This window comes from Cricetulus griseus, chromosome 2 (assembly GCF_003668045.3).
Source record: "Cricetulus griseus strain 17A/GY chromosome 2, alternate assembly CriGri-PICRH-1.0, whole genome shotgun sequence".
Classification (NCBI taxonomy): domain Eukaryota; kingdom Metazoa; phylum Chordata; class Mammalia; order Rodentia; family Cricetidae; genus Cricetulus; species Cricetulus griseus.
The window spans coordinates 370851964-370867275 of NC_048595.1; the positions used below are offsets into that span (position 1 = coordinate 370851964).

Sequence of the window (15312 nt, forward strand, 5' to 3'; positions counted from 1 at the left end):
ACACACAGTAGGTTCTTATTTCCACCCTATCTGGGCATCCACTGGTCTAATCCACACCAAACAGGTAGTCCCAACGGTGGGTCAAGGTCAAAGATACTGGAAGCCACTTCTCTAGGAGTGTTCAAACAGGTTGCCTAATGCCTGCTGGCTCCTGAACATTACAGGGCTCTTAACCTCTCTGAGCTTCTACTGACTGTCTTCAGAATGAAAAACCACTATGACAGGCCGAAACGAGCAACATGCAAAACAGAGGAAAGCCTGGTCTCGTTCCCAAGGAAGTCACTAGAAACTGACACTCTGGAAAAATCGTGCAGCCTCGGAACTAAGGTTTTCTGGGTTCCTCCACAGCGCTGAGCTGGCCATTTCCAAGGCGGCTTCCAGACCCCAATATCTGCCCCCCAGGACTCGGTCACCTCCCAGGCACAAGGTGAAACGGGTCTACAAATTGCTGGAAGCCCTATAATGCATTTAGAAGTTGGTCAGTGGGCATTCGAGGAGCCAGCCCTATGACATCAGGAGAGGAGGCGCACTAGGCTCCGGGCAGGTAGCTCTGGGGACCCGGGAAGATCTGGGCGGCTTCCAGAGCCCACAGTGGGGAAGTGTGGGGAGGCCCCGAGGCGAACCACTAGGTCAGGTGGGCAGCAGGGAGGGCCCGCGGGCGCCAAGTACAGCCTGGCGGACAAAGGGGGGCAGGCTGAGCCCAAGCAAGCGGCTGGGCAGCCGGGAAAGAGAGCCACGTGCCTGGCGGGAGAAGGCAAAAAATCCTTCTAACACTTGACTGTTTCCTCAGCCCTGCGAGTAAACCGCCCTCCACTCCGCTCGGGAAGCAGGGTGGGAAACGCGTTCGTGTTTTTAAGTTTTCTGGAACTTTTCCAGAGAAACGGGCACGCTGGTGGGAAGGAGTGCCACCGCGGCCACCCGCTCCACGAGGAAATCGCAGGGCGATTAGCACTTGAATGGGGAGGGCGGCTGCCCGGCGTGGAACTGCGCCCGAGCGGCCGATCGCGGTCTTGGCGCCCCGGGGTTCGGTTCCCGACCCGTCCAGCTCCCCGCCCCAGAGCCGCGGTGCTGGGCCCCGCTGCTGTATGCTCGGGGCCGGCGGGAGGAGCGCTGCGGGAGGACGGCGACCCACTGCAGGCCGGGCCTGGGCCCCCACACGCGTCCCGGCCGCGCCGCTCGGGCGCGCTGGGCCTCCCCGCCCCGAGGCCCTGTCCGGCGCCCCGAGGCCACGCCGCGGCCCCGCAGGCCCCGGCACCCCGCCCGCCCCCGCCAACCGCCGCGGCACGAGCGCCGGGCCCCCACCGCGCGGACTCACGGGGCCGGCTCCCGAGTACATGGTGGCGCCGCCGAGGGCCGCGGCCGAGGACGGCGCGCGCTCCACGGGCCCGACGCCGCGAGCAGCCGCCGGCCGCTCGATCCGCCCCGCGCGTCGCCCGCGCAGTTTCCCGACGCGCCGGGCGCGGGCGGAGGCGGCGGAGCGGAGGGGGGGAGGGAGGGAGGGAGAGAGGGGAGAGGACGACGAAGGAGGGGACGGCGGGGGAGGAGGGGGCGGGAAGAGGGAGAGGACGGCCAGGAGGAGGGGGAGAGGAGGAGGAGGAGAAGGTGGCGGAGTGGGAGGGGGCAGGGGAGGAGGCTGGAGGAGGCGCGCGCACGCGGGGCAGCAGGATGGGGGAGCGGCAGCGGCCCCCTGCTTAGTTGCCCCGAGTGCAAGGACCCCAGAGGCGACCCGGGGCACACGGCCGAGACCTTTCCTGCGGCCGACTGCGGCCAGCCCAGCACTGCGACCCGAGTCGGGGTCCTCCCGCGCCGAGTGGCACAGCCCAGACCGCGTCCTGCCGAGCACCCGCCCCTGCACCTCGGCCTGGCTCTTTAAGTTATTAACGAAACGGCGACGGGAAGCTGGCTCCCCACCCAGAGCTTGAACTTGGACGCGGCCAGGCGGGTGCGCGTGACCACACTGCCACCTCCCGGCGCGGCTCGACAACCTAGATAATCCTAATAAAGCACCAAGGAAGTACAGCAAATTCGAGATTAATATTAACAGCTGTCAGGGAGTAGATCTAGTCGTGTCGCCCTCGATCCAGGGGTCAGAGTTCACAAGTTTTGCTCTAAGGCCTCCCGGACCAGGATGCTCTGAGCACATGTCTTTTCTCCACTTGTTGCTGGCACATGCTCCTGGTCCTATCCAAGTGTCTCCTGAGCCTTCACTAGTGGAAGCAGCAGTGGTCAGCTCCTGCACGCTTGCACTATTTTCAAAGCCCATGCTGAAGGCCCAGACCAAAGACAGAGTCCTACTGCAGGGACCCCAGCATCATAGTAGGTTCCTTGTCCTGTGCAGTGCACGAAGTCAGGCCTAGGAGCAAGAAAAGCAGCTCTCCTTCCAATACACTTCGAGAGGAGGAGAAGACTAGGAGGTACTGCAGGGCTGCCTCGCCAGCTACTCAGAAGACAGAGGCAGGAGGAGAGAGAGCTTAAATCAGTCTAGGATACATAAAAGACAGACATGGTTCTAGGACAGGCTCCAAAGCTACACAGAGAAACCCTATCTCGAAAAACCAAAAAGAAAAAGGGGAAAAAAAAAACAAAGAGAAATAAAACGGGTCTCTCGCCAAGTGATTGACACAAACAGGTAATTATACCTGGCCCTGTAGTCACCACTAGTTTGGAGAGGGAGACAGGATTTCCTGAACTCAGGAGAGATTGTTGCCCGAGTGAGAACTGATGGGGGTGGGTTGGGTGGGGTGGGGGGGCTGGTTAGACGGTCTCTGGGGACTCAAGCTCAGCAGTGGTGCACTAAATATCTACTCAAAACCTTGTGTTCCCTCCCAGCACTGCCCTCCCCCAAAGTCATGTAATGTTTGGGGGGCATGCAGTAACTCAGTTGATAGTGTTTGCCAGGCATCAAGAAACCCCGGTGGCACACACCTTTAATCCCAGTAATCGAGGCAGAGGCAGGTGGATCTCTGTGAGTTCGAGGCCAGCCTGGTTTACAACGTGAGTTCCAGGACAGCCAGGGCTACACAGAGAAACCCTGTCTAGGAAAAAAAAAAAAGTGAACTGTGTTTCTGAGCACCAGGAAGTCTGGGTAGCAGTGGGCATTGCTGCTCATCACAGGGAAGATGAACACCATGGGCACTCCCTCCATGTGTCTGTGGATGGGATCCAGTCAATGCAGCTAAGTGCAGCAGTGTGACTGGCCCTTGGCCAGCAAGCCAGCATGACTTCATTTGTAAGAGTTCCTAAGCATCCAGGTTAGACTCTGGGAAGCTGAGGCAATGTAGGAGACCCTGTACCTAAGGAAAATGAGGAAGGGAAGAAGGGATCGGTCCCAAACAAATAAAATTAAAGCAGCCCAGAGAGACGCCTTTGTAAGCAGCCACTATCCTAAGAACAGCAAGACAGTGGTAGCAAGCAGGGCTGGTGTGGAGCAGGGCACTGGTGTACCTGTGGTGGACCTGTGCAGGCTCTTGCAGCAGTCACGTTTCACTTGGAGGCCCACAGCTCCGCCTTGACTGCACAACCCTAGGAAAAGCTTCAGGCTCTGCAGTAGGATGGAGGCAGGGAAACTTTGTTACCAGGCAGGATAATCTCAGGAATGCTGGATTGTGTCTCTGCTGAGACCCAACACTGCTCTCTGCTGGTGGAAGCATGTCATTGCTTCCTGTTTCTCACCTTCCACTGCCTAGTCCAGGCTCACACACCCAGCCACCCAGCGCTAGGGTGCAGAGTGTCCTTTTTCAGGGTACGGCCACCCTCTCCTTTGCTGTTGCACCATACAAAGATCTGCAGACCCACAGCCCAAGCCAAGGCTACCATCTCTCCCTCTGACATTTTTATCCCTAAGCCACCTCTGCCACACCCACCAGCAAAGCTGGGAATGCCCTCCCCCGCCTCCACACAGCCTTCTTTCTGGCCTGCAAGCTACGACTCAATTTACAATGGTGTCATCTCCACTTATGCCTAGAACTTTCTCAAGTTCCCAGTCTGGCCTAGCACACAACACTGAAGGCCTCTCTTGTGTTCTGTGCGGGGGTTCCTACCCCCTCCTCTCCCCCCCTCCCCCGCATGAAATTCCCACTCTTGTGTTGGGACTCCTGATGCTATATGCAGCTGTAGGCGCAGGCACAGGCTGAGACAGTGAAGCAGGTCAGTCCACAGCTTAGCACACTGTGTAGTCCCGGTTTTGATCAATAACCCTCAGGAAAGAGAAAAGAGAGCCTGAAAAATTGGACAAAACATGCTCCATTGCAGTAGGGTCTGCCAGATTCAACCTTAGGGCTCTTAGTATGGTGATTCATATTTGTAATTCTAGCACTGAGATGGGGTGTTGCTAGATAGACTATCTCAAAAACAGCTAGATATGGTGGCATGTGCCTTTAATCCCATCACTTGGAAGCCAGAGATAGGTGGAGATGTGTGTGTGTGTGTGTGTGTGTGTGTGTGTGTGTGTGTGTGAGGCCAGCCTGGTCTACATAGTGAGTTCAAAGCCAGCAAGAGCTACATAGTGAGACATTGTTTCAAAATATGTATTATATTTTGAAATATATTTGGGAAGTATTGAGTCAAATAGTACTAAAGTTTACTGACTGCAGTCTGCAGAGCCTTCAGCAATGTACAAAGAATCCTGCTTCTAGAAGAGAAACAGGAATTATTCCTTAGTCCATTTTCTGTTGCTGTAACTGAATATCACAGCTGGAGAGATGGATGGTTCAGCAGTTAAGAGCACTGGCTGTTCTTCAAAAGGACCTGGGTTCAATTCCTAGCACCCACATGGCAGCTCATAACTGTCTGTAGTTCCAGGGGATCTGGACCAACACATATAAAAAATTTTTAAAAATCATTAAAAAAATAAGAACAAAGATCCAGAGATTGGTTTAGCTCAGGGTTGTGGAACACAGCCCCAGAATCTGCTCAACATGGAAAGAATCCAGCCCTGAGCTATAAACAGATAATATGCAGCCTGTCCCCAACACACTTGCCTGGAGTCCTCTTGTCCTCAGGACTAGGCTTTCATATGCTAACATTCTCAGTATAAAAGTGGTGCTTATAGGCAGGGTGGTGCAGGAGAGGCAGGCAGATTTCTGAGTTTGAGGCCATCCTGGTCTACAGAGTTAAGTTCCAAGACAGCAAGGGCTGTCTTGGGGAGGGGAGTTGGTGTTTGCTTGTAGCTGGCTGTACCTGGTGTGGTAGTGCAAAATGTACCAGCCTGGTCTATATAATGAGTTCCAGGACAACCAGGGCCACATAATAGAACAACCCTGTTTCATAAAAGAAAGCAGGAGAGAGAGAGAGACAGAGAGAGAGAGAGAGAGAGAGAGAGAGAGAGAGAGAGAGAGAGAGAAACCGGAATAGCAAGGTCACAGAGTGGAAGATGTTTGCACTGTATTATGCAGATGTGATACTCAACACAATAGCCTTTATATGTATATAATATAAATATCACCAATGATAGAGAATCCATCTAGAATATATGAGGGTATAAAAAAGGATATGAAAGTAATAATAGGAATATTGGCAAAAGACTTGAGATACTTCAGAGAAGAAACTGAAGGACCAATAGATGTGTAGAAAGAGCACTGGGTTTACAGGTAGGCACAAGGAGGCACTACTAGAGACCGACTGGTCCTGAATTAGGGAGAGGTAATGGCTTGGAACCTCCTTCATCACTGCCCACCCCCCATTCATCATTGTTTAACTTAGGCCACTTCCTCTCTCTCCCCTCCTCCTGCAACTCCTCCTGAAATCACCTCCAGATAGTGCCAACTGTTATGATAATGCACGAGGGGAGCCTTGGTGAATTCCATGGCAGGTGAGGGTGACAGAAGTGGGGGACAAACATGCCAGGCAGACAGAGCTTAGTGAGAAGTTTTATTAGAAAGGGGAAGGGGAGGGAGAGAAAAGGTAAAGAGACACAGAGATGCAGAGACAGAGAATACAAAAGAGAAGAGGAAGACAGGAAAAGTCATGTCTGCCCCAGGGGAACAGCTGGAAAGAGAGCTGGAAAAAGAGCATAAGTAGGTAGGAGCCTTTCTTTTAAAGAGGTCCTTTGCACCTGCGTGCAGACAATACAACCATGGAATCCTGGGCTGACCAGGGTACTGCCTGAGTGCCTTCTGCCAGATGACAGGGGCAAGCCAGCATAATACCCGAGTTGTTATACCAACCCCTCCGCCTATCAAGTCTCCACACTTTCCCAAAGGCATTTATTTGACTGTGTCACTCTGTGTCTTGCTGCTGGTGGGTAAGATGGACTCTGGTATAGCTACCTGCCACACACTTCAGCTGTGGATTGGGCCATCCTGCCCTCGCACTGACAGAACTTCCTGCATTTGAGGGACAGCTAACCCACCTGTAAGCTCCAAAATCTTGGCTTCTACTTAGGAGCCCTAACACCAATAGTCATTACCCTATCAGAGCCAGTCCATCACAGAGAGGCACTAATGGGGACAGAAAGAGTCATGGCATCTGTGTGAGGCTTAGGTCCTGTGCTAATAATGACCAAGGTGACAGTATGCAAGACTTGCAGCCCCCCATGCCACTGTGGGCTCTAACTCTGTTTTGTGTGCCTAAGGGATGGGAACACCATTGGGGTTGAGAATGCAAAACAGGCCAGTGGAGGATTGGAGAGATAGATGGCGCTAAGAGTAATGGCTGCTCTTCCAGAGGACCTGGTTCAATTCCTAGAACCCACATGACAGCTCACACTTGTCTATAACTCCAGTTCCAGAGGATCCAACACTCTCATACAGACATACATACAGGCAAAACGCCAATGCCCATAAAATAAATAAATCTTAAAAAAAAACCAAAAAAACAGACCAATGGTGACATTCCTGCTTAGGAACCGAAAACATAAGTAGACTGTTTTTTGTTGTTGTTGTTGTTTTTTGGGTTTTTTTGTTTTGTTTTGTTTTTTGTTTTTTTGTTTTTGTTTTTTTTTGAGACAGGTTTTCTCTGTCCTGGCCTGTCCTGGCAATAGCTCTGTAGACCAAGCTGGCCTTGAACTCACAGAGAGATCCACCTGCCTCTGCTTCCCAAGTGCTGGGATTAAAAGCCTGCCCCACCACCACTCAGCAAGTAGACATTCTATATGAGGGGACCCAACCCTGCCGAAGTTTCATTTCTAATCCCTGTACTTTCCGACCAGTGGATTATTGGGGCAAGTGACTACTCAGACCCCTTGACTGTATGCCTTCCAACCTGCACTGAAGTCCTCACCCAAGGGGGTGGATTAGAGGTAGTGAGGGAGGAACCTTCCTCAAGGGGGTCAGTGCCCTTATAAAAGAGGGTTACAAGTGCACACCTGCCATCCCAGTATCTGGGGCATGAAATGGTGGAATCAAGCAGTCTGGGCTATATAGATCCCATTTCAACAGAGGTCCAAGAGTTCTGCCTTGACTCTGACCACATGAGGACACAGTGGTAAGGTGCCACCTATGACCATGAAATAGTTGTCACTGAATACTAGGGTCCCTTCCTTTGCTTTTTTTGTTTGTTTTGAGACAGGGTCTGCTGTAGCACATTTTGGCCTCAAATTCACCAAAATAAATTCATCAAAAAAAAAAATTGCTGAACACCAAATAAATGACCTTGAACTTCTGATCCTCTTGCCTCTACACTCATGACCACACCTGGCTCTTTCCTTTCTCTTCCTTGCTTACTATTTTCCTTCCTCAATATCTACTGTTTTAAAGCCATGGTCTATGGCATTCGATCACAATAGTCAACACTGGACTGCAACAGCTTAGTGGGCTCTTACAGTAAGAAGGGAAGGGCTGGAGGTGTATCTCGGTGGGTATAAGTCTTGCCTAGCATGCACAGAAGCCCTGGGTTCTATCCTTAGCGCCACATGAATCAGGCATGCTAGCCCATTATTGAAATCTGAGCACTGAGGAGGTGGAAGCATGTGGATTGGGAATTCAGAGTCATCTTCAACTATATAGTAAATTTGATGCCAGCCTGGGATATGAGACCCCATTTCAAAATAAGTTGACGGGTGGAGAGATGGCTCAGTCGTTAAGCGTGAGCCTCTTAAGAGGACCAAGTTTAGTTGCCAACAGGCCTGTCAGGCAGCTCAGAACTCCAGCTCTAAGGGATTAAATGCCACCTGTGACTGCCCAGGTATCTACCTCATGTAGCTGCACAGACACATACTCATAACTAAAAATAGAGTAAGCCTTAAATAAAAAAGAAAGATGAGAAGAGCCTTGCTTTGTTTCTTGACAAGTAAACTGGATAGCCTGTGACAGAACCACCTCACGGGCTGTGAGCTTGCTCTGTCACAATTAACAAAACAACTGTGGGATCTAGGCGCTCAGCCACCTGTTCTAAGCACTCATCAAGGCGCCTCAGCCTACTGATGGGCAACTGAGGCAGAGGGACCACACAGCTGGCTCTGAACCCTGCTGCCTGCTGTAAAGCACAGTGTGTCCTGAGAGGCTCGGTGGGACAATCCTCCCAAGACACCTGGGACTGGTCTCTGGGCTCTTCCTGTATCCAGGTCTGAAAATTCAGTTCATTCATAAATGCTAAACATTAAATCGACACCTAAAGTATTACATTGGTTTCAGTCCTTACAAAAAGATAACTTCTGGCATTTGTAAATATTGACACTTAAAAATAAAACTGTCTTATCACTGTAAAGAATGAAGGCAGATGGGATGTAGACAGTGTGGGTTTCATGTTCGTTCTTTGATGTAGAGGCACTCACTGGCAGAGCTTCAGCCCTGGAGCTCACACCCATCTTATCTCATCAGGGAACTCATTTATCTGAAGGCCAAGTGTCTAAGGGGCACATTCAGCACTCAGAGGCAGAGACAGGAGGATCTCTGCAAGTTATAGACCAGTCAGACTACTGAGTCAATTCTTTTTTTTTTTTTTTTTTTGCTTTTTTGCAACAAGGTTTCCCTGTGTAGCTTTGGAGCCTCTCCTGCAACTTGGCCTCAAACTCATAGAGATCCTGCCTGCCTCTGCCTCCCAAGTGTTGGGACTAAAGGCATGCACCACCACCGCCTGGCATGTCTTATTCTCTTCTGAGTACCTCTTCCTCCTAATGCCTACAATCCTAGCACTTGGGAGGTAGAGGCAGGAGGACACACTGGTGTGATCACACATGTTGAGATGTGGCCTAGGTCAGAGCAGCAGCTGGTATACTCTGTAGCCTAAGGACAATATGCCTGGGTGTGAGTCTGAGGCCACTGGCTCTTCATACCTGTAGAGACTGTCCTTGCAGGTACTATATTCCCAGCACCCAAGGGCTCAGTTCTCACAATCCTTTGTGCCAGGCCTTGCTAGTACCCTGAGGCGTGCCAGCAGTGGCCCCCTGCTTGTGAGGAACTGAGACCCCTCGGTCCTTTGGTGAAGTGTTCTGTGAACGTTGGAATCTATTCAGGTGTGGGCTTTATGAAGTGGAGGCCTGAGGCAGGAGTCGTGTCTTTCCTAGGCATCTCTGCTGTCCTTGGCTGCTTATGGATGCCTCTCATCATGCTGCTGTTTTTGAATATCAGACCGCCAGAGACATGGTGACCTAGAAGCTCCTGGCTCCCATACTCCACAACACAGCAGATGGAGATACACTTGCATCCAGCCATTCACCTCATCTTAGTACAAAGCCAAACATCTCTATGTTGCCATAGGAACAGATGTTCACTAGGCAACTGGCAATCAACCCCCAAGGCACAAAAATGCTGATGAGAAGCCTCCACAAAAGCAGGCCTTGGTGACTCTTGGGCACTGTCCTTCTAGCAGGTGACATCAATCATCCAGGAGGGCTGGATGGGGCCATGTTGGTGTTTACATTGTATTCTATAGTCCCCAAAGTTGATGGGTACAAGTAGTCCCCCAATAGTCAATGACCCTGGATAGGCTCTAGTTCTCCAGTCCTCTGGGGAATGATTATGTGGGGGTTCCCATGAGCTGATGTGAGAAAGCACCAGATGAACCCACACAGGACAGATGACACAGGCCCACAGCCTAAAGGAATACAGTGTCATAAACCAGGGGAGGTGGTGGCACATGCCTGTGGTCCTAGCACTCGGGAAGCTGAAGCAGGCTACATAATGAGTACCAGGAAGTCTGGGATACATAGCGAGACTTTTCTCAGAAAAGGAAACTTTGCCAGGCAGTGGTGGCACACACCTTTAATCCTAGCACTCAGGAGGCAGAGGCAGGCAGATCTCTGTGAGTTCAAGGCCAGCCTGGTCCACAGAGGTAGCTCCAGAACAGCCAGAGATACACAGAAATCCATTCTCAAAAAGCCAAAACAAACAGGCAAATAAAAAAAGAAAAAAAAAGGAAACTGATGAGTCCCCTGAACACATATAACATAGAATGTACACACACACACACACACACACACACACACACACACACACACACACACTGTGGGATTTTGATCTGTTTAGCCAATGACTTTTGGGGCAGCAAGCCTTAGGGTGTGATCTTGTCTTCGGATGTGACTGCTTAAAAGCTGAGGGAGAGGGGTCACATTCTCTCTGTCCTTCCCTCCCTCCCTCCCTCCCTCCCTCCCTCCCTCCTCCTCCCTCCCTCCCTCCCTCCCTCTCTCTCTCTCTCTCTTGGGTGGTTGGAGCCAGAGTATAGTGTGGTTAGTCCCTGGGCAGAAGAGCAGGACACAGCAGCTGGATCATGGGGGTGTCTAATCTGTTCTGTATCAGTATTTATCCATATCTTATAACTAAATAAATTATTGAGACCCTTTAACAGATTCTCATGGGCTTACATAACACACACACACACACACACACACACACACACACACACACACACACTGTCAAATATTTTTAATTTTTAAGTAAATAAAATGACTGGGGGAGTAGTTCAGCAGTAGAATGTTTACCTATCACAACTAAGGGCCTGGCTTCCACCTTCACACAAGATCAAAACAAAACAAAACCATGCCTAGTATAGAGGTACATACAGAGACAGAGGCAGGCACACACTGTTAATCCTAGCATGTAGGAGGCAGAGGCTGATAGGTCTGAGTTCTGGGCCAGCCTGATCTACATAGTGAGTTCCAGGACAGTGATGGTTACATAGTGAGACATTGCCTCAAAAGGGAGTGGGCGACTGAAAAAACAGCTCAGTGGTTAGGAGCAACTGATGCTCTTGCAGAGGACTCAGGTTTGATTTCAGCACCTAGATAGTGGCTCACAACAGCACTCGGGAGGCAGAGGCAGGCAGATCTCTGTGAGCTCAAGGCTAGCCTGGTCTACAGAGTGAGTTCTAGGACAGCCTCCAAAACAATACAGAGAAACCCTGCCTCAGAAAACCAAAAAAAAAAAAAAAAAAAAAGACATGCTTTATTTTTAAAATGTATTTTAAAACTGGGTGCATGTCTTAGATCCCAGCAAAGGCAGTCAAATCTCTGAGTTTGAGGCCAGCTTGGTCTACAAAGGGAGTTCCAGGACAACCAGGATTGTTGCACAAAGAAACCCTGTTTCAAAAGAACAATGACAAAATGTTTTTTAAAGATGCCTGTTCTCATGCTGGGCATTGGTGGTGCACGCCTTTAATCCTAGCACTCAGGAGGCAGAGGCAGGTGGATCTCTATAAGTTCGAGACCAGCCTGGTCTACAAGAGCTAGTTCCAGGACAGGCTCCAAAGCCACAGAGAAACCCTGTCTCGAAACCACCCACCCCTAAAATTTGCCTGTTCTCTTCCAGCTGAGTACAATGAAATCTCAAGTGTGTGCCCATTCCTCTGCCAGCTTCTCCTTGGCTGTCTTAGAACTCACTCTGGAGACCAGGCTGGCCTCAAACTCAAAGAGATCCACATGCCTCTGCCTCCAGAGTGCTGGAATTAAAGGTGTGCACTATGGCCACTTGACTAAACAGAGAATTCTCAAAAGAAGAAACTCAAATGACTGAGAAACACTTCAAGAAATGCTCAACATCCTTAGCCATTAGGGTAATGCAAATCAAAACTACTCTGAGACTTCATCTCATTGTAACTATCAGAATGGCTAAAATCAATGAAACAAGTAACAAGCCTGATGGTGGTAGCTCACATCTTTAATCCCAGAACCCCGGGAGGTGGGGCGGGGGGCAGAAGCAGGTGGACATCTGAGTTACAGGTCTCCCTGCTTTGCAGAGTGGGTTCCAGACAGCCTGGGCTACACAGAGAAATCCTGTCTTGAAAAACAAAACAAGTGACAGCTCAAGCTAGCAAGGATGTGGGAGACAGCCAGAGCTACAGAGAAACAGTCTCAAAACCCAAAATAAATAAACAAGTGACATCTCATGCTGGAAACACTTATCCATTGCTGGTGGGAGTGCAAACTTGTACAGCCACTTTGGAAATCAGTGTGGCAGTTCCTCAGGAAGAAGGGAATTGATCTAGCTTAAGATTCAGCTATGCCAGGCTGGAGAGATGGCTCAGAGGTCAAGAGAACTGGCTGCTCTTCCAGAGGTCCTGAGTTCAATTCCCAGCAACCACATGGTGGCTCACAACCATCTGTAATGAGATCTGGTGTCCTCTTCTGGTGTGCAGGTATACATGCAGACAGAACACTGTATGCATAATAAATCTTAAAAAAAAAGATTCAGCTATACTGCTCTTGGGCATATACCCAAAGGATGCTTACTCCTACCACAGAGTCACTTGCTCAACCATGTTCATTTACTGCTCTATTTATAATAGCCAAAAATTGGAAACAACCTAGACATCCTGCAACAGAAGAATGGGGAAAAATGTGGTACATTTACACAATGGAATATTACTCAGCCATTAAAAAAATGACATCATGAAATGTTCTGGTAAATGGATGGAACTAGAGAACACTCATCCTGAGAGAGGTACCCCAGACCCAGAGAGACAAGTATGGTATGTATTCACTCGTCTGTGGATAGCAGCTGTTACATGGATGATAACCAAGCTACAACTGTAGAATCAGAGTGGTTAGGTATAGAGTAAGGGTCCAGGGGGTACAGATAGATCTCATTAGACAAGGGAAATACGGGCTGGAGAGATGGCTCAGAGATTAAGAGCACTGCCTGCTCTTCCAGAGGACCTGAGTTCTATTCCCAGCAACCACATGGTGACTCACAGCCATATATAATGAGATCTGGTGCCTTTTTCTGGCCTTCAGGCATACATGCAGGCAGAACACTGTATACATAATAAATAAATCTTTTTTTAAAAAGGGAAATACAGGGGCTGGAGAGATGGCTCAGAGGTTAAGAGAACTGCCTGCTCTTTCTAGAGGTCCCGAGTTCAATTCCCAGCAACCACATGGTGGCTCACAACCATCCGTTATAAGATCTGGTGCCCTCTTCTGGTGTGCAGAATGTTGTATACATAATAAAGTCTTTTAAAATAAAAAAAAGGGAAATACAATAGAAAGTTATGGATGGATGGGAGAATTAGGTGGACAGTGGAGAGAGGGATGATAGAAGGAATATGAGGAGAGACAGCTAAAATTAAGGACCTGATACAGTAGAAGCTTCCTAAAATACATATATGAAGGAGCTCTAAATGGAATTGCCAGATAATGGGGGAGATAGAACCACAACTGGAGCTGGGCAGTGGTGGTGCATGCCTTTAATCCTAGCACTCGGGAGGCAGAGGCAGGTGGATGTCTGTGAGTTTGAGACTAGCCTGGTCTATAAGAGCTAGTTCCAGGACAGCCTCCAAAGCCACAGAGAAACCCTGTCTCAAAAAACCAAAAAAAAAAAAAAAAAAAAGACCCCCCCCCCCCACTGGCCATCTCTTGTTACCAAATGAAGCTTCCAGTACTGGGGTTGGGTTACATCTAATTAGGTTGTGGCCAAAGGGGTTCCATAGGAATTCCCAAACAATCCAGGATTTTGCCAAGACTATAGGTTGCTTTCTGAAAACTGACAGCAAAATCCCATTGCCGAAGACAATACCTACACAACTCATTGAACATGGGAGAAGTCGAGCTGGCACCTACCTAGAGCCTTTACCTCTATATTCTAGTGTCTTTGGTACAGGAAGATACTCTGTATGCTACCAAAGGATAATTGTATAGACCAACTCAGCCACAAACCCTTTGATCAGCAATGGTGTCCTGCCTGCAAGGTATGTTAGGGCAATGGTGGCACAAAGCTTCAGGTAGTAACCAACCAATATCTGAATTAAGGTCCATTCTATAAGATAGAACCCATACCCAACATTGCTTGTGTGACCAAGACCCTGTGGTTAGTAGTGACGTTCTGCTATACTCATACCAGTGCCCTCCTTGCTTGGCCACATCAGAGAAGCTTCCTCCTGTGGATGGAACAAATACAAAGACCCACAGACAGATATTATGGAGAGTGAGATACCTTGGAACACTCCACTCTAAATGGGATGTTTCTATCAAGTCTGTCCCCTCAGGGCTCAGGGAACACCATGAAGAGGAGGTGGAGAGTATAAAAGCCAGAGAGGATGGAAGATACTAAGAAATCAAGGCCCTACCAACATGAACAAAGCTTGTATGAACTCAAGAGACTGAGGCAGCAAGCACAGGGCCTCTGTGTATATATTGTCTGTCTTCCAGATTAGTGTTTGTATGGGTTCCTGGGTGTGTGAGCCAGTGGCTCTCAGATTCTTGTGCCTTCTTTTGTACAAATCAGATGTGATAGTTTTTATCTCATTATACTTTGCAATATTGAAAAAAAAAAGTGAACTTTGGTCCGGGGTAGTGGCTTACACCTGTAAGGCTCATCATTTGGGAGGCTAAAGCAGAAGCACCCTACCCTAAGTATGAGGGTAGCTTGTGCTACATAGCAAGAGCTTGTCTCAAAATAAATAAATAAATAAATAAATAAATAAATAAATAAATAAAAGCCAAAAAGAAAAACTCCTTACTAGATAGGACCCCATGAACAAACCAGCAAACAAAAAACCACAGCCACCATCCAGGAAGGCAGTGAGGACCACAGGCTGGGACAAAGTAAGAAAACAAATGCCTCACCAAAGAATGGCACACTGATGCTGACACCCAGCACTCTCCCTCTTCTTGGTGCTAGGGAATTGAACCTGGGGCTTCACACAGGCTAGATAGTGCTTTACTGCAGGGCTACATCCCCATCTCAGTCCTATTTCAAAGAGAACAATGTAAGTGAGGCATGACGAACCTCAATGCCTGAAATCCTAACACTCAGGTGGTAGAGGCAGGAAGATCAGATCAAGGTCATTATATAGCTTTAAGGCTACCCTCAACTACATGAGACTGTCTCAGTACCTACTTCTTCCTACCACCGCCAAAAAAATTAAAAAAAACAAAAAACCCACCTGGAAATGGTAAAATACAGGTAGGCATGGTAGCACATGCCTGTAACCCCAGGGTTT

At 49.2% G+C, this 15312-nt stretch overlaps 1 protein-coding gene across 1 annotated transcript in view; it reads right to left on the reverse strand.

Moving 5' to 3' along the window:
• Ago2 (argonaute RISC catalytic component 2) overlaps nt 1-1428 on the reverse strand; it is an 84990-nt gene extending 83562 nt beyond the window's left edge. Inside the window, exon 1 of the mRNA XM_027403778.2 lies at nt 1316-1428. Within this exon, the coding sequence (XP_027259579.1) occupies nt 1316-1336 (21 nt within the window). The 5' untranslated portion in view covers nt 1337-1428. The remainder of the gene's footprint in view (nt 1-1315) is intronic.
• Between the last annotated feature and the right edge of the window lie 13884 nt (nt 1429-15312).